The sequence below is a fragment of the Euphorbia lathyris genome, chromosome 6, assembly GCF_963576675.1.
Source record: "Euphorbia lathyris chromosome 6, ddEupLath1.1, whole genome shotgun sequence".
NCBI lineage: Eukaryota > Viridiplantae > Streptophyta > Magnoliopsida > Malpighiales > Euphorbiaceae > Euphorbia > Euphorbia lathyris.
The window spans coordinates 8030001-8048658 of NC_088915.1; the positions used below are offsets into that span (position 1 = coordinate 8030001).

The 18658-nt window shown below is 38.0% G+C and overlaps 2 protein-coding genes across 2 annotated transcripts in view; both read left to right on the forward strand.

Annotated features, from left to right (window-relative positions):
* Positions 1-18658, forward strand: part of LOC136232475 (protein CLT1, chloroplastic) — a 29597-nt gene that overhangs the window by 8637 nt on the left and 2302 nt on the right. Inside the window, exons 2-10 of the mRNA XM_066021657.1 lie at positions 924-1069; positions 1633-1670; positions 3217-3332; positions 6119-6218; positions 6300-6335; positions 6746-6796; positions 6918-7041; positions 13843-13968; positions 15420-15563. Coding sequence (XP_065877729.1) covers positions 924-1069; positions 1633-1670; positions 3217-3332; positions 6119-6218; positions 6300-6335; positions 6746-6796; positions 6918-7041; positions 13843-13968; positions 15420-15563 — 881 coding nt within the window. The remainder of the gene's footprint in view (positions 1-923; positions 1070-1632; positions 1671-3216; positions 3333-6118; positions 6219-6299; positions 6336-6745; positions 6797-6917; positions 7042-13842; positions 13969-15419; positions 15564-18658) is intronic.
* LOC136232476 (uncharacterized) lies at positions 7050-10764 on the forward strand. The gene is made up of 2 exons (XM_066021658.1): positions 7050-10427; positions 10664-10764. Exons 1-2 carry the CDS (start codon positions 9239-9241, stop codon positions 10696-10698), a joined length of 1224 nt encoding a protein of 407 aa, XP_065877730.1. The 5' UTR covers positions 7050-9238; the 3' UTR covers positions 10699-10764.

Here is an 18658-nt window from a genome sequence, read left to right on the forward strand (position 1 = left end):
CCGATGAACACCCCTAACCAGCAGTTTCTTCCAGCCTCGATATTATCACACTTGTGGTCCAGGACAAGTTGGTGGTGCCCTTTTGCTTATGTTTTGTGGTCCCCGCATAGCTTTTGCAGTTCACATCATATTTGACTAAATTACAGAAATACCTCTTAATTCTCAAAAATCACCCTGATACCTTCATTTTATATTTATACTTTTTTTCTTTCAAGGATGTGGTCATACAAATCTTTACAATACGACATATGTCCTGTCTGGAGATTAATATAAGATATACTATTGGACCTTAACTAACAGCTTGAGCTCCAAACGGTCTAGGGTTTGAGTCCCGGCAACCTCACTAATTTGTGGAATTAAAAACACATGGCGGGATGCTCCTGTGGAGCTTTTAGTTCAATCGGTTCCATAACACCCCAAGCCTAATAATGATGGTACTTGAACATTGGAGATAATTGTTTCAGTAAGTCATCAATAATTTTCCAGATATAGGCTTTGGAAATTAATACTCTATAATAAGGAATCACATTTATTTATTATAGAAACTAGAAACAAGGCTGTGTTTGGCAGACAATTTTAGATTTTCATGTCTTGGACCCATAGAGATGCACAGTTAATTGATTGTGAAAACTGTTAATCAATTGTTTTTCTTCTTAATATTTTGATAATCAAAGTGGATATTTTTATTGACAATTTGATATTTTTGGTTACTTGTGCAATTTGTTATGCTAATAATCGAATACTGTTCTGTGTTTTGCATTCCCTTTTAATTTCTTGCAATTCTTAAATATGATTGTCTTAGTTCGTATATGTGCAATTAGATTGTCTACTATAAGGATGATTAAACATTATACCTGTATAACTATAATGAATTTACATGGTCCTTAATGTTTTATGTTTATGTTTGTTACGCATTGATTCAGATATGTTCTTGTTTACTTCACAATATTGTATATCCGTTACCATGCTGGAATTGTTACGGATGAGATGCTTGCTATGCCCAAAGCTCCATTTGCTCTTGTTGGACTTTTGGAGGCTCTTGGAGCTGCTGCAGGAATGGCAGCTGCAGGTAATACAAGTCTCATATTCTCTATTCATTTACATTTCTTTTTTATAGGTAGAATTTAGAGTTGTTAATGTCCAGTGTTTCATCAAAACACGGGTGACATATTTTTGTTTAAGCTGCTATACTATTATATAACTTGGAAATTTAGGATACTTCATTTCTGCACTTGATAAGATCATCTTGTACGAAGATTTTAATTGGTTTGAATTATTGACAGGCATTTCATTCTTTTACAGAATCTTGCTTCTTTACCAGTCCATTTTCACTGCTTTTATATTTCTGATCCTTTGCACTACAAAAATTATAATCAGATTGCAAAATATAAATGTTTACTAGATTTAGGGATTTTATTTGGGTTTTCTTTACGATTTCTGAAGGTCATTCTTAATTTACTTGTGAATTTAAACCAATTAACAATTTTTTAGGTGCAAGAGAAATGTTCATGTGACTGCTATAATTTCTTTTAGATGGGTTAATGTAAGACATCATTGTGATTATGCCTTGTATATTAACGATGCTAAAATCTCTCCCTCTCTCACTCGATCTATTGTTGTCCCTTGAATCAGCAATTCTTTCTGGAGCATCAATTCCGGTTTTGTCTCAGGTATGAAATAGACGATAATTATGCTTTCCTAGGTCCTTGCTCCTTGACCATTTTAGTTTTGTTATCCCTCACAATAGTTGTCTAAACTCAGAAAATTGGTCACTTGCCAAATTTAGAAGGAATATGAATGTATTAACTGTGCCAACTAATTTAATCACCCTGGCTCAAGTGTCAAGGAATCCTTTAGTCAACAACAGGTTATTGACTCTCTTAGAGTACGGTTTTTGAGTTAGTATGAGTAGGCTGGTATTAGGAAGATTGAAATGAGCCAACCTGATCTACTGATTATGTTATATGAAGAGAGAAACAAAATGAACATATCAAGAAATAAGAACTAATGCAAACTATCTGTTAGTACCTCATGTTGAAATTTGTCCTTCTTCTTCATCTTCTTTTCTTTAATCCCCCTTTTGCACGTTAATTTTTATGCCAAAAATGGATTGGTTGAAGAAAAGATAATTTTTAGGATTGAAAATAGTAATAATTATACACACAGCAAGAAATTATGTCTTATCTCTTACACTGGCTTGATACCATCTGACAACCTTCTTTAATACAACAACAACCAAGCTTTCATGTTCATCCTTAGATCCTCTGAAAGATCTTATAATCAAAAGTCATTTTCAATAACTTCCATCCACATTAAACTTGGTCTTCCTCTATCTTTCTTAATTATATTGAATTTTCTTCTCTCATATTTCCACATGGGAAGAGGGCGAGCCTTGGCGCAACGGTAAAACGTTGTTGCCGTGTGATCAGAGGTCACGGGTTCGAGTCTTAGGAGCGGCCTCTTGCCAATTAAATTGGCAAGGGAAGGCTTGCCCCCAATACACCCTTGTGGTGGGACCCCTCCCCGGACCCTCGCTCAGCGGGGACGCGTAATGCGACCGGGCCGCCCTTTTTTTATATTTCCACATGGGAGCACCATAGATTTTATTGAACATGTCCAAATTACCTCAAACGTCCTTCCCTTGTTTTATCTTCAATGGGTGCTAACTTTTCTCGCACACTCATTGCCCATCTTATTCATTTGTATATGCCCACTCATCCATTTGAATATCCTCATCTTTGCCTGTCAATATTTTGACGACCATAGCAGCAGCAACAACAACATCAACATCAACAACAATAATAATAATGTTGAACTTTTAAGCCATGTCTTTTGTTGAGTATGTGGAGCTTGATCATTGCCTTGTTGAATTATTGAGCATGTCGCTGGCGGGAGTCTGAGGGCACAATGCCTCCACAGGGTCTCAAGTGGGAATTTTGGCCCTGCATTCTCTTGCTCTATAAATACTTTTCTTGTAACTGTAAACCCTAGATGGTTAAGCCATCCTAATAACAAACTACATAAATCCTTATGTCAATGTGATTGTTATATTTTGTTGATTGTTATTCTTGTTCTTGATTACTGCTTAGATTCATTCTCGGTTATAGCCCCCAACATCTTTATCCTAAAAAAGCTCAAAACTTCTTGGCTGTTATTCTTTTTAGTGCTCAAATGTCAGTATTGGACAATTAATTTGGTTTGTTTCTTCTTCTGTAGACCTTTCTTGTATGGCAGATTCTCCTGTCAATTATTTTCCTTGGGAGGAGATATAAAGTCAATCAGTTATTTGGGTGCTTCCTTGTTGCAATTGGCGTGATAATAACCGTGGCAAGGTGAGTTAGTTTTACTTGTTGTCATAGACACAATATTATATGTTCTTGGGTTAAGATGTATGCGACCTAAGAAAATACAAAAGAAGGTTCATGAGAAACACTATGGTACATATTACAAAGAGTAATTGTTATACAACAACAACATCAAAGCCTTAGTCCCGAAATGATTCGGCTAACATGAACCATCATATAAAGCCGTGAAATCAAGTCGTGTCAGCGACACAAATTCGCTCCCTCCACTCCGTCCTATCCACTACCATATTTTCCTCAATTCCCAGTAAACTCATATCACTCTCGATCACCCTCCTCCAAGTTTGCTTAGGTCTTCCCCTACCCCTCATCACTACATCCCTTTGCCACTCTTCGGTCCTCCTAACCGGCGCATCAAGCGCTCTACGTCTCACATGGCCAAACCACCTTAGTCGGTTTTCTCTCATTTTATTCTCAATAGATGTAACCCCTACTTTTGTCCTAATTATTTCATTACTCACCCGATCCTTTCTCGTATGACCACACATCCATCTCAGCATACGCATCTCCGCCACCGACATCTTATGGATGTGACAGTGTTTCACTGCCCAACACTCCGCACCATATAACAATGCTGGTCTGATTGCCGTACGGTAGAATTTTCCCTTCAATCTATTAGGCATGTCGGGGTCACAAAGGAAACCCGTAGCACTCTTCCACTTCGACCAACTAGATTTAATCCTATGAGCAACATCTCCATCTACTTCTCCATCCGTTTGGATAATAGATCCTAAATACCGCAACTTCCTCTCCACTCCTTCTTTCGTCTCATTAACCAACACAATATCATCTGCAAACAACATGCACCATGGTATACCATCTTGAAGTGAACTTGTTAGTTCATCCATAACGATGACAAAAAGAAATGGGCTTAGTGCGGAACCTTGATGCACTCCAATCGTAATAGGGAACTCTTCAGTCTTCCCAACACTAGTACGTACACTCGTGCATGCTCCCTCATACATGTCCTTTATGATGTCAATATATTTCCGCGAAATGCCTTTCCTTATCAAGGCCCACCAAAGTACTTCCCTTGGTACCTTATCATATGCTTTCTCCAAGTCAATGAAAACCATATGCAAGTCTTTCTTCTTCTTTCGATAGTGCTCCATTAATTGTCTCATTAGATGGATGGCTTCCATAGTTGATCTTCCCGGCATAAAGCCAAACTGGTTTTCTGAGATCTTCACCGTCCTCCTTAGCCTTTGTTCGATCACTCGCTCCCAAAGTTTCATAGTGTGACTCATTAATTTGATTCCTCGATAATTGGCACAATCTTGGACATCGCCTTTGTTCTTATACAAAAGGATTAAGATACTTTTCCTCCATTCTGATGGCATCTTATTGTTTCTCCAAATTTTGTTGAAGAACGTCGTCAACCATTCGATTTCTCTTTCTCCCAAACATCTCCAAATCTCAATAGGGATGCCATCAGGTCCTACTGTTTTCTTCAACCTCATCTTATTTAATGCCATTTTGAATTCACCCTTTTGAATTCTCCGCAGGCATTCATGATTTATCATATCGTGAGGGATACTTATATCTCCAACATCTTGGCTGCGATCTCCATTAAATAAGTTATCAAAATAGGACCTCCATCGTTCCTTGATATCCTTATCTCCAACTAGGACTTTCTAGTCCACATCCTTCACACATTTAACTTTTCCGAGATCTCGCGTCTTCCTATCTCTCATCCGAGCAATTCTATATATGTCTCTTTCCCCTTCTTTCGTATCCAATCTTGTATACAGATCCCGATTCACCTTTGCTCTAACATCTCGTATGACCTTCTTTACTTCCCTTTTAGCCTCTTTGTATTTTTCGTAGTTCTCATCACTCCTACATTTCCCCAATATTTTATAGGATTCTCATTTACTCTTTACTGTTTGTCGTACTTCTTCTGTCCACCAAGATGTGTCCTTACCCGGTGGCATGCTACCTTTAGATTCCCCTAGAACTTCCTTTGCTACTTCCCTTATACTATGCTCCATCTTAGTCCATATCGAATCTATATCTAATGTTATACATTGCAAAATTATACTTGTGACTCATATTTTCATTCTTTAATGTTATTCCCATTTGAACTTGATGCTCTATTTTACATCTTTCTGTTGGCAAGTTAATAATTGATGTTTAATGTGAAAGTTTAAAGTATAATATGAAAAGAAAAAGCGTCTAAGTTGGTTACAACTTGCACTTAAGGTTTGGCTTTTCTGGTAATTAAGTTACTTTTTGTTTTGGCCTTTTTGAGTAAGATGACCAACACTGATGCACACTTGAAAGATTCAAGTACAACTTTATGAAATAAAAATAATTTGTTAAAGATGAGAATTTGGTCGTTTGACGTTCTGTTTTCTAAAGAACTTGACCATGTTAGTGGTTCAATATGGTTCTTCAAGTATGATCATATGCTGTTGTTACCCATGTAACTTTTCACTTGCTGCTCTCCTAATTATTCAATCACTAGTTTTGTTTGTGGTAGAAAGAACTTAGAAGGTGAAACCCTTAGAACAAGGGACTTTGATAAACTTGGTAAATGAGCAAAATTTCAATTGGTAACATTGATTACTTGACTTTGCTAAGAGTTATTCTCACTTCTGTGAATACATAATACAAAGTTAGATTTTCTTTCATGTATTTTAATAGTGACAGCTGGTTTCAACTCTGACAGTTACTAAAAACCTGGGTTTTTGTACAAACAAGATGCAAAGTTATTTCCCTTTTGCTTATGGTATTAAGGCTGTCTACTTGTGTAGTGGATCTAGTGCTGGTCATTCATTGAAGGAAGCTGGTCTATTTTGGAATCTTTTGATGATATTCTCTTTTCTATTGCAAGCCGCTGACACAGTGCTCAAGGTTAGCATTCTGAACACCTTGGTGCTTAAAATATTTCTGATTGCAATGTTGTTCATGACTGGATATTTTTGTTATTTGCAGGAAGTTATTTTTCTGAATGCTGCTAAGCGGTTAAAGGTATATTCCAAGATTGGAGAAAATGTTCAGTTTCTAATTTTAGTAGTACAGGATACTGATTATTCATTCTTCTTTTTTATTTAAGAAAGCTTCTACTTGTTAAGAAAATGGGTTTTGATGCCTCTATGTGTTCCCCAAGAAAATCTTGTATCGCTATATTGGAAAGCTGAATCCCTGCTAATTGCTTTAGAAATTATCTTCAGATGCTGCCAAACTACACATTTTGTCCTGTTAGTGGAATTAATTTCTAATTATCTTGGTAGACAATACTGATTATTCCTTGTATTTGAGAACGCTTTACTTTTTGGTGAGAAAATTGATTTTGATGCCATAGCTGTGTTCCCTGACAAAAATCTTATATCACTATGTTGGAATGCAAGTTTAAGATGATTGCCTCTTATGTATTGCAGGGAGGCTCTGTAGATCTATTTGTTGTCAACTCCTATGGCTCGGCTTTCCAAGTAGGTGAACTGCAGTGAATTAAAGGTTTAAAGTTTGCTTTTATTTTTATTTTCTTTATCATGGCTTTTTCTTACAGATGAGTGCATGCCTAAATACTTATTTTATGCGTACTTCGTCCAGGCATTGTTTGTATGCCTACTTCTTCCTTTTTTGTCAAAATTATGGGGCATACCATTTAGTCAGCTTCCAAGCTATCTTAAAGATGGGGCAGTTTGCTTTCTGAACATTGGTAGTTTATCGAGTGGTAAGTCACGATATCCAAATACAGATAAGCTGCGAGTTATTAGATTTCGTGCTGTTTTCTGAGTTTATATTTCTACTTTTCCTTAAGTATCATCAAGTCAAGTGCAATTGAGCTATATGGTAATATGAATTTCAATATTCAATTATAACAATACATATTTCCATGGACATTCAAATGAATTAAATCCTATTACCCTATTAAATATTTGGGAGAGAATTATAATGAATTGATGTTATGCTGTACGCCCGAAAATATTACTGCCATTGTTGGTGAATCATTGTTTTTATCAGTTAGTCTGCAATATTATATTGCTTTGCTAATATGCACTAGAAGGGCTAGGATCTCTCAGTTATTGTAATAGGGTCAGAGTGTTGCAAACACTGTAATTAACCAATTGTACATCCATGTATTTGCTATACTTATATGCTTGAACAATTTGTACTCTGTACCGCTGCTCATAGTTATTAAAGGCGCATGGCGCACTAAGGCATTAGGGGTCCTGGAGCCTTGGTCCATGGTGCACGAACAAGGCACACTTACAAAAAGAAAAATTATAAAACTATAAAACTAACATAAAAATGCAATGAATACTAAATCATGACAATATTCTTAAGTATAAATAAATTTTAAAATGCAAAACAAACCCCATGTCAGAAAGCTAAAGTTGAATACTAAATCCTAAGTTCTATTCCTGATCAAAACTCTCCAAATTCATCACTCATGTTGAATTCGAATTCCCCTTTGCTGCTTTGTTTCTGTTTGAATTCGTTTTCTGTGTTTTGTTCTACTAAACTTCTTCCTCTTATGATAAAGACTTTGTCGCTTCCTCTTCTCTCTCTCTTCTCTAATTAATTCAAACTAATTAATTCAAACGTATAATCTCTCTGTTCCTTTTTAATATTTATTTTTTTCTCCATCATGTGGGACCCTTTAGAACACTTGTTCAAGATACGTAACTGTCAAGAAAACCATAAAACTGCCCCTATGTCACCAAGGCACGCCTTGGTGCACCTTTGGCAACTGCCCCTTGGCACACCAGGTGCGCCATGGGGGTGTCATGGTGCTAAGGCCTGCGCCATGCGCCAAAGGCACACCTTTAATAACTATGCCGCTACTAGAAATCAGTGATGTAGTAGAGTCTCATGTGAGCTGTTCATGCTAACGGATGTTAAATCTAGTGTTCATGTAAATACAAGATAATTGTTAAGGTAGATTAAAGAGAGATGGTGTGTGCAATATACTGATATCGAGAATGGGGGTAGTAAAAAGATTAAACTTAGCTGTATGCTGTAATCAAATTCTAAAATCTAATAAAATTCTGTACTTCAAATACTATTGTGGTTTTGTAAGACATAAATGTTCTTCTTGTTCGTAGGCTGTGGTTTTGTACGCAAGTTTCGACTTTCGACATTACCCCTTAGTAATGCGTCAGCAGTGGCATTGTTAGCTGTACTGTAATTTTATCATGTTTCAGGATCTTGTTATGTGGCTCTAGTAGACTATATAAGCAGGGGAAGAGACAGGGGGGACCCGCCTCCTGGCCCCAGAACCATCCCTACATGGCGTGGTTCTGCCCCCCTGTCTCCGGCAGATTGGGGGTGCAAAGATGGCCCCTCCAAATCTCTCTCATGAGAAAATTTTGGCTCAGAAAGGTGTAAAATGAGATTGAAAAACACTATATACGTTTCTATTAGAGAATATATTATAGATAACCTTGTATCTTTCTGTTAGTTCCTGATATCTAGGCCAATCTCTACACTAGTCATTGAATACAACTATAACTGTACTCTGTATAAATAGACAGTTTGTCAATCAATAGAATCACGCAGAAATACAATTTGTTACATATTAGAGAATATATTATAGATAACCTTGTATCTTTCTGTTAGTTCCTGATATCTAGGCCAATCTCTACACTAGTCATTGAATACAACTATAACTGTACTCTGTATAAATAGACAGTTTGTCAATCAATAGAATCACGCAGAAATACAATTTGTTACATGGTATCAGAGCAAAATACCTAAAACCCTAAATATTCTCTTCCCCACCTCTCGGCCGCCGCCGCCGCCGCAACCTATCCTATTCTGTCCGGCAGTCGCAGCGCCTCCCCGATCACCACCTCTGGTTGATCGCATCCTCATCCTCACCTCCCTAAATTCCCGATTCTGTTCGACCTCCCTCCCTCACAACCAGAATGTCGACCAATTCCACCAATTCCGCTACCGCCACTTCCAAAACCGCCACCTCAAACACCACAAACACAGACACCGTCATTACCACCCATCCTGCTCTCAACGTCTCAAACATATCTACATTCATAAAAATAACCCTAGACATTGAGAAAGGCCAATATCCCACATGGGCTGCCCTATTCAAACTTCACGCTACGGCTTTTCAGGTTCTTGATCACATCTTGCCTCCTCCCAACACCCCAACCCTCCAACAATCGAACCCCGACCTTTGGACCCGTATTGACGCTGTTGTTCTACAATGGATATACAGTACAATCTCTCTTGACCTCTTGAATACCATAATTGTAGCCGATTCCACGGCAGCCAGGGCCTGGACTCAATTACAGGAAATTTTTTCTGACAACAAACACTCTCGGGCTCTGTTTCTTCAACAAGAATTCTCCAAGCTCAAGCTCGACAGTTTGTCTGACATCTCCTCCTATTGCCAACAACTCAAATCCCTATCTGATCAATTGTCTAATGTGGATTGCCCTGTCACCAACGATCAAATAGTCTTACAACTTATTTCTGGTTTGACTGATGCTTACGATACTGTTGGGACTCAGATCAGACACGGGGACCCCCTTCCCTCCTTCCAAAAGGCTCCCTCTATGCTCATATTAGAAGAAACAGCCCGCTCCCGTAAGACCACACCACCGTCCGATCCTGTTGCTCTAACCGCCACCAGTGCCGAATCCGCAAATTCACCAGCCTACTTTCCACCCGCGCGCCCAGCACTCCCTCGCCCTCATCACCAAAACCGCGGGGGACGACACGGCAGCCGACACCATTATCGCGGCAGAGGTTACAATCGCGGTGGTCCGCGCTACTCCGGCTCCCCCTCCTATCGGACACCATACAACCTCCCATGGGGTTATTCACTCCCTTTGGCTCCACAACAACCGTGGGCGGCACCTCCTTGCCCTTATCCGACAAACAATTGGCCAACTCAGTCCCCTTCAGGTCGACCACAATATCAATTAGGCATTCTGGGTCCCCGCCCAAATACACCACCAGCACATCTCAGTATGATCACTCCGTCCTACACTCCTACTGACATCGCAGAAGCCATGCATACCATGTCTATTGCACCACCTTCGGATCAGTGGCATATGGACACCGGCGCCACCTCTCACATGACAGCTCAACAAGGTACACTCACTTCTTATTTTAATTCTAGCCTCAATGAAAACATTATTGTTGGTAATGGTCACTGTGTACCTATTTGTGGATCTGGTAATGCAATCCTAGAAACTAAAACTCAACCTTTGCATTTAAATAATGTCTTGCATGCTCCTAAACTTATCAAAAATCTTATCTCTGTTCGTCAATTCACTAAAGATAACCAAGTTTCTGTCGAATTTGACCCTTTCGGTTTTTCTGTGAAGGATTTACAGACGGGCAATCATATCATGAGATGTAACAGTACCGGGGACCTATATCCAGTCGCGTCTAGTCATCACTCGTCACCGTCTTCTCCTTCCGTTTTTACTGTTTTGTCTGCCAATGTTTGGCATAGTAGATTAGGACATCCAGGGCTTCCTGTTTTGAATGCCTTGCTCAATAAAAATTCTATCTCATGTAATAAAGTTATGGATAATTCTGTTTGTTCCTCATGCATCAATGGAAAACAAGTAAAATTACCATTTCAGTCCTCCAACAATTCTGCGTGGATGCCTTTTGATTTAATTCATAGTGATATATGGACATCTCCGGTCATGAGTTCTAGTGGTCATCGTTACTATGTGTTGTTCTTGGATAATTACACTAATTTTCTTTGGACGTTCCCATTAGCACATAAATCACAAGTTTACAATGTTTTTCTTACCTTCCGTTCCTTTATTCGCACACAATTTGAACGCGACATTAAGGTTTTTCAGTGCGATAACGGGGGAGAATTTAATAATAACTCTTTTCGTCAATTCTGTCTCACACACGGCATGCAATTTCGATTCTCATGCCCATACACCTCTCCCCAAAATGGGAAATCTGAACGTACAATTCGCACAGTCAACAATCTCATTCGAACCGTCATGAACCACGCCTCCGTCCCCTTTAAACTTTGGCATCACGCCCTTGAATTAGCAACATACCTTCTCAATATATATCCTCATAAAATATTAGGATACGAATCTCCCACTAAGATTCTTTACCAACGGGAACCGAATTACTCTCACTTACGTATTTTTGGGTGTCTATGTTTTCCCCTAATCCCCTCTGTGTCGCGTCACAAACTAGAGGCTCGCTCATTCCCTTGTGTCTTTCTTGGTTATCCATCTAATCACCGAGGATACAAGTGCTTCGACCTATCTAAAAACAAATTAATCATTTCTCGACACGTCGTCTTTGACGAATCAAAATTCCCTTTCTGCTCACAGTCAAACACTTGCGCGTCTCCTGTCCTGACACCTTCCGTCGTCGACGATTGCCTAACTCCAGGCCTATCGCCGATCTCCCTGTCACCTATCCCGGTCTCGTCGTCCGTCTCTTACAGTCCAAATCGTCAATCTCAGTCAGTCCAGTCGTGTCCCATGTCTTCCTCCCCGTCGTCCTCTCAATCCGAGTCGTCGTCACCATCGCCCTCCAAAACAGGATCGTCCCTTCCGTCACTCTCCTCCACCGCGTCTCCCTCCTCGTCCATGTCTAACTCCGAATCTCCAACTTCGACATCCCCCCTTGCATCCATTACTCGACGTGATACAGCAACACCCCACCAATTAAATCCCACCAGCCACACCATGACCACACGAGCCCAAAATGGTATCCGTAAACCACGTCGTATGCTTAACCTCTCCGCCTCCAAAAAAACAGCCATATCTCCAGTTCCTAAATCACCATCCCTTGCATTAAGTGATCCAAATTGGTCACAGGCCATGACTGATGAATTTGAGGCTTTAATTCAAAATAAGACGTGGGTACTCATACCCCGTCCCAAAAATGCTAATATTATTCGTAGTTGGTGGATTTTCAGGCACAAAACACATGCAGATGGCTCCTTTGAGCGATACAAAGCTCGATTGGTTGGAAATGGATCCGGACAGTTAGCTGGGGTTGATTGTGGTGAAACATTTAGCCCTGTGGTGAAACCAGCAACAATCAGAGCTGTTCTCAGTATAGCACTTTCCAAAAATTGGAATCTTCGACAATTGGATGTCAAGAATGCTTTCCTTCATGGCGACCTCACTGAAACTGTATATATGCATCAGCCATTGGGCTTCCGGGACTCTCTCTATCCTGATCATGTCTGTTTACTTCGTAAATCTCTCTATGGTCTTAAGCAGGCTCCTCGAGCCTGGTTTCAGCGTTTCGCCAATTTTGTCATCAAACTGGGATTTGTCAACAGCATTTCAGACAACTCCTTGTTCGTATATAGACAAGGTACAGATACTGCTTACATTCTTCTATATGTAGACGACATTGTTCTGGTTACTTCTTCCGATATGGTTCAGACATCTATCCTGTCTCAGTTGAACTCTGAATTTGCAATGAAAGACTTGGGTCCGCTACATTATTTCTTGGGAATTTCAGTCACTCGATCCCCAGGTTCACTATTCCTCTCTCAAAAGAAATATGCATCCGAAATTATTGAGAAAGCCGGCCTCAGCTCCTGTAACGCGGCTAACACTCCAGTGGATACCAAACAAAAGCTCAGCATCTCATCTGGATCCGCCTACCATGACCCTACTGAATACAGGAAACTAGCTGGAGCGCTTCAGTACCTGACCCTGACTAGACCAGACATCTCTTATGCAGTACAACAGGTTTGCTTGTTCATGCACGATCCCAAAACATCACACATGGCCGCTCTTAAGCGCATCCTACGGTATGTTCATGGTACACTTGATATGGGTCTTACACTGCTAGCATCATCCCCTCCTCAACTCACTTCGTACACCGATGCTGATTGGGCAGGCTGTCCAGATACCCGCCGATCAACTTCTGGTTACTGTGTCTTCCTCGGAGACAGTCTCATTTCTTGGTCCGCCAAACGACAGCCCACACTGTCAAGGTCCAGCGCTGAAGCTGAGTACCGTGGAGTTGCAAATGTTGTATCTGAGACCTGCTGGATCCGCAATTTACTTCTTGAATTAGGGTGTCCAATTGTAAAATCCACTTTGGTCTATTGTGACAATGTGAGTGCTGTATATCTCAGTGGCAATCCAGTACAACACCATCGCACCAAACATGTTGAGATGGACATCCACTTCGTTCGCGAACGGGTAGCTAAGGGTGAAGTCCGTGTTCTACACGTCCCCTCTCGGTATCAGATAGCCGACATCTTCACCAAAGGGTTGCCATCACCGCTCTTCGAAGATTTCCGAACTAGTCTCAATGTTCGGCCTCCGAACCTTTCAACTACGGGGGTGTATTAGAGAATATATTATAGATAACCTTGTATCTTTCTGTTAGTTCCTGATATCTAGGCCAATCTCTACACTAGTCATTGAATACAACTATAACTGTACTCTGTATAAATAGACAGTTTGTCAATCAATAGAATCACGCAGAAATACAATTTGTTACAGTTTCAGTGTATTTCTTTTTAAATCAATATGGCTGGCCACAGGATGTGACGGTGCTCCCTTGCTACCCTTGCTGTTTGTTCTTGTTAACATGGGCTTTAACATCTCATTGCTGAATCTACTTAAGATCTCGTCTGCAGTTGTATCGTCACTTGCTTCCACAATTTCAGGTATGCCAACTTTTTATCTTCATAGCAAGTAGCCAGTAATTAAGCCTATTAATTACATATACAAAATTTCATTAGAGGGATGGGAAGAATATCAATTGTTGCCTTTAGTTCATTTGTAGGTAGTATATCAATTTATTAACGCGAAAGAAAGCCATTGTCATTTAACTTTAGTCTTACCCATGGTCCTTTTATCCAGAAACCAGCAAACACTTTCGCCAGAGATATCATGTAGATGACATGTCATGATTATTAGGGCTGCAATCGACTCGAGCTAAGCCGGCCTTTGGCCTTCTTATGCTCCGCTCGACATAAAATGGACGAGCTCGAGTTTAGTTCGAGCTCAAGCTCCTGTTCGAGTTCAGTCTCTGATCGTGAGCTGCTCATGTATTTGTTCACGAGCTTTGTTCGCGAGCAACTCGCTAATTATATACATGAATTTTGCTTGTGAACAGCCTATAATTATGTTCATAAGCTACGTAGTTTTGAAATCTAGAAAACTAAAGTTTCGCATAAAACTACATAGTTTTACATTTACCCTTTTATAGAAATATGATTCTTAAAAAACAATTGAATCGAGTTTGCTCACGAGGATGTTCATGAACATTATAATCGAGCTTGCTAATGAGTTTGTTCACGGACCTATAACTGAGTCGAGAGTTCGGCTAGTTTACGAATCGAGCCTCAAAATCGTACTAAACTGCGGCTTGTTTATAAATCGAGCCGAACGTCGAGCCGCTCATAAGAGGCTCGGCTCATTTACAGCACTAATGAACATATTGATGACCTTTCATCCACATAGTATTTCCGGCGAATGTGTTTGCTGGTTTCTGGATAAAAAGTCCATTGGTGAAACCAAAGTTAAACAGTGATGCTTTCTCATTAAGAATTTAAGATTTATAGCATATCTATTCAATTTCAGATAACTTTCTTTCTTGTTTTTGCTGTAATAAGCTGCTTCAATCTTTTTTGAGAGTTGTAGTTCTCGAAATGTAAACCCAACTAAATTAGGGTTAAATGCATCATTAGTCACTGAACTTACACGGTTGTCTTAAAATGTTCACTCAACTTATGATGACATAGGTGACACGTCAGCATGAGTCAACTGAAGTCTCTGACCGAAACGACACACGTATGCGCCACTTGGCTTATTTTTATGAGAAAAAAAAAACAAAATTAGTTTTTTTTTTCATAAAGTTAACCGACACGTGGCTGTCACGTTTCGTTTCGGTCAGATATCTAAGTTGGCTCATGTTAACGTATGACCAATATCATTATTTCGATGTATTTTAACCACTGAAGTCGGCGGAGTGACCTACTTGAGACAAAACTCAAAGTTGAGTGATTTTATTCGGACAAATTGAAGTTGAGTGACATTTTGAGACAACCATGTAAGTCTAGTGACCTACCGTGCATTTAATCCAACTGAATTAATGTATATTTTCTCTTGACAGTGCCAATATCAGTATACATTTTCACCTTGCAACTACCATATCTAGGAGCTGCATCATCCCTTCCAACTGGCTTTGTTGCTGGAACCATAGTCCTTGTTCTTGGCTTACTGGTCTATGCTTGGACACCATATGCTAATTCCACTGGTGTGTCTTCACCATCTCCTCACTGAATTTTTCTCATTTTGAACCTCACAAAATCGAGATAAAATACAACCATGGCCCCTCAACTGTAGCGCTACTAACATTATGACTCCTGAACTTCATTTCGTGACATAAAAATTCTTGAATTTTACATTATACTAACATTAAAGCCCAAATCAAAGAAAACTCGTTCAAAAAATTACATAAATGACGACCTGGAACTTCTTTTTACGGGTTTTCTTTGATTTGGAATTTGATGTTAGTATAATGTAAAGTTCAAGGACTCTTATGTTACAAAGTAAAGTTTAGAGGTCATAATGTTAATAGCGCTGTAATTTAATAGCTATGGATGTTGGTGTTAACCATTTATTCAAGGCTAAATAAAAGGAATACAAGGATGGAGTTTTGTGCCTGCTTTTGCATTTCAATCTATAGTTTCAATGTAAAAGTGGTTGATTTGAGTTGGATCTTTGATTAGTTTCGGTGAAACTATCATTCATGTTCAAGATAAAACATTTTTTTAAGGTATAACGTATTTAACAGCACAACGCTTAGTTAACCCTTTAAATTAAAATTTTAAAATCAATTAGAACCTTAAACTATTAAAATTGTCAATTAGGTCTCTAAACTAGGCAGAAATCATTGAGTCACCATCCTATCCTAAAATCAGAAACTGTGATTATTTGACATGGACTAATGATCTATGTGTTGGTTCAAAATGTGTTTGGTTGTCTAAAACTGTTCAATCGAATGATTTTCAATGAGGACTCAATTGATGATTTTTACTTAGTTTAGGGACCTGATTGATAATTTTGATAGTTTAAGGTTCTAATTAACTTTGAAACTTTAGTTTGGACAGCAAAATGAGTGTTATATTTTTTTTAATATTTATATATATTTTTTGTTGTATTGTCACTAATTTTTTTCGTATAAGCTCGTTTTTTGTGTGAGAGAAAAAAGTTAATAAGTTGCTAAATAATGTTCTATTTTCTTCATAGAGAAGAGGTTCCATTTGTGTGGCCTTAAATATTAATTTGTTGAATATTTGATATTTGGAAGGTATGAATAATAGTTAAACTGATCTTTTTATAATTCTTTTATAACAGAGGATTAAAATTGATATTGTTTGGAAACGTTAAACTATTTTAAATGTTAAAACTAAAACTGCGTTTTTTTTTTTAAATGTTATGGTTAAATTTGATATTTCTTTGATGGATTCTTTTGTTATTATGAAATTTAAAATTTAAGTAAAGTTCAACTTTTCCATGATTCACTTGGAAATCAAATTTCGGCAGTAGAGGAAAAAAATGGGTAAATTACTGAATTTTACCAATTTTGACTATATGTTAACAACAACAACAAAGCTTTAGTCCCGAAATGATTTGGGGTCTGCTATTTAACTATATGTCAACATTAAAAAATATTACTCACTCCATTTCATTATATAAGTCATTCTAGGTTATTTTACACAAATTAAGAAATATATTAGTTAATTAAAAAAAATTCTCTCATGTCACTGTTGGGGAATAGACATTGGAATATTAAAAAGCACATGTACCAATACAAAAAATTTAATATTTAAACCAAAAAACTAAACTAAAAGTTCTTGGAATCTTAGAATGACTTATATTTGGAAAAAAAAAACTAAATTGCTAGAATGACCTATGTAATGGAATGGATGGAGTAACATTTTAGAGAAAAGTACAAAAATAAAAATTGTGGTTACACCTGTTTTCGAACAACATCCATGTGGTTTAAAAGTTTGTAGAATGGTACCTTGAGGTTCATTCTGTTAGCAAACATATACCAAATTGACTAACGATGTTAAAAGTCAAAAGGAAAAGAATTAATTTGATCCTTATATTTATTTATTTTATAAATTAACTCTCTTTGTTATCTTATTATCACAAAAAAAACAAAGTAAAAAATAAAAATTAATTACACTATCTTCTCCATTTCTCTTTAATTTTTTATTATTTTTTCTTCTTTCTCTCTCCTCGCCTTCTTTCCTCTTTGTTAATTTCTCTTTAAAATCATTGAGTTTCACTCACTTTCACTCCCTTTAAGTATATTGGAAGTATCTTAACAAGTTTCTCATTTTTATTTCCAAAGGATTTTCTGTCAGTCTCAACATTTCTGCATATATATATAGGGTAAATTACATCATTGGTACCTGAAATATATCTCAAATTCACACTTTGGTACCTGAATTACATTTCGTCCTAAAAATATATTCCAAGTATAGATGACCGGACATTTAACTACGTAAGACCGGAAATAACCAGTCAACTCTTGTTTGACCAACATAACACTTAAAAATTGGAATCCATTTCTCTCTAATTTGACCCTCCCTCTCCATGGGTCTCTCTTTCATTTTATTTCTCTTTTTCTTTGATTCAAATAAAAATAAATACCTTCCGTTTTACTCTCTCTTCCCGTCCCTCTCTTTTTCTTTCTCTATGTTCAAACCATCCATTAAAACCTTCCATTTTACTCTCTCTTTTTCGTCCCTCTCTATTTCTTTCTCTTATGTTCAAACCATCCATAAAAAAAACCACTTTTAATCAATTGCAAGAACACCTGCTTATTATAAATGAATGATATATGTTACACAATAAATGGCAAGAATCAATCTCAGATTCTTTTGTTATCGGCTGCAAATCGAATTAATAAATGGTGGTTATTAGAATGCAATTGGTTTTTTTGAACGTACTGAAGCTTCTAGAATTAAAATTCCCCAAAATTAGAGATGGCAATGGTTGTCAATACAGTGTTTGGAATGAAAGGGGGAAGAACAGATTTTCTGTGTGATTCACTGCTGGTGAATTTTGTCATGTGTTCCACATATCCATTAAAGAGAAAAATAGGAGAGATAATGAAAGAGAAGGATGGTGAAACTGAGGAGAGAGAAGGGGAAAATTCAGTACAAAATTGAGAACGACCGAGGTCGTTCCAGTTATAATATGGAGAAGCCGTTGAACAGTGAAGGATTTTGGAAAATATGAATAGTGGTAGAAAGAGAGAGAGAGAGCCGTCCAATTATAATCTGGGAAAGATGATTAATGGTAGAGAGCGAGAAGGATTTTGTCGAGAGAGAG

Excerpts from the sequence above, each read along its gene's own strand:
- LOC136232476 (XM_066021658.1), top strand. The coding sequence starts at position 9,239 with ATGTCGACCAATTCCACCAATTCCGCTACCGCCACTTCCAAAACCGCC. Across the intron at positions 10,428-10,663 it reads TCACATGACAGCTCAACAAG|GATTTACAGACGGGCAATCA; the intron begins GTACACTCACTT and ends TTTTCTGTGAAG.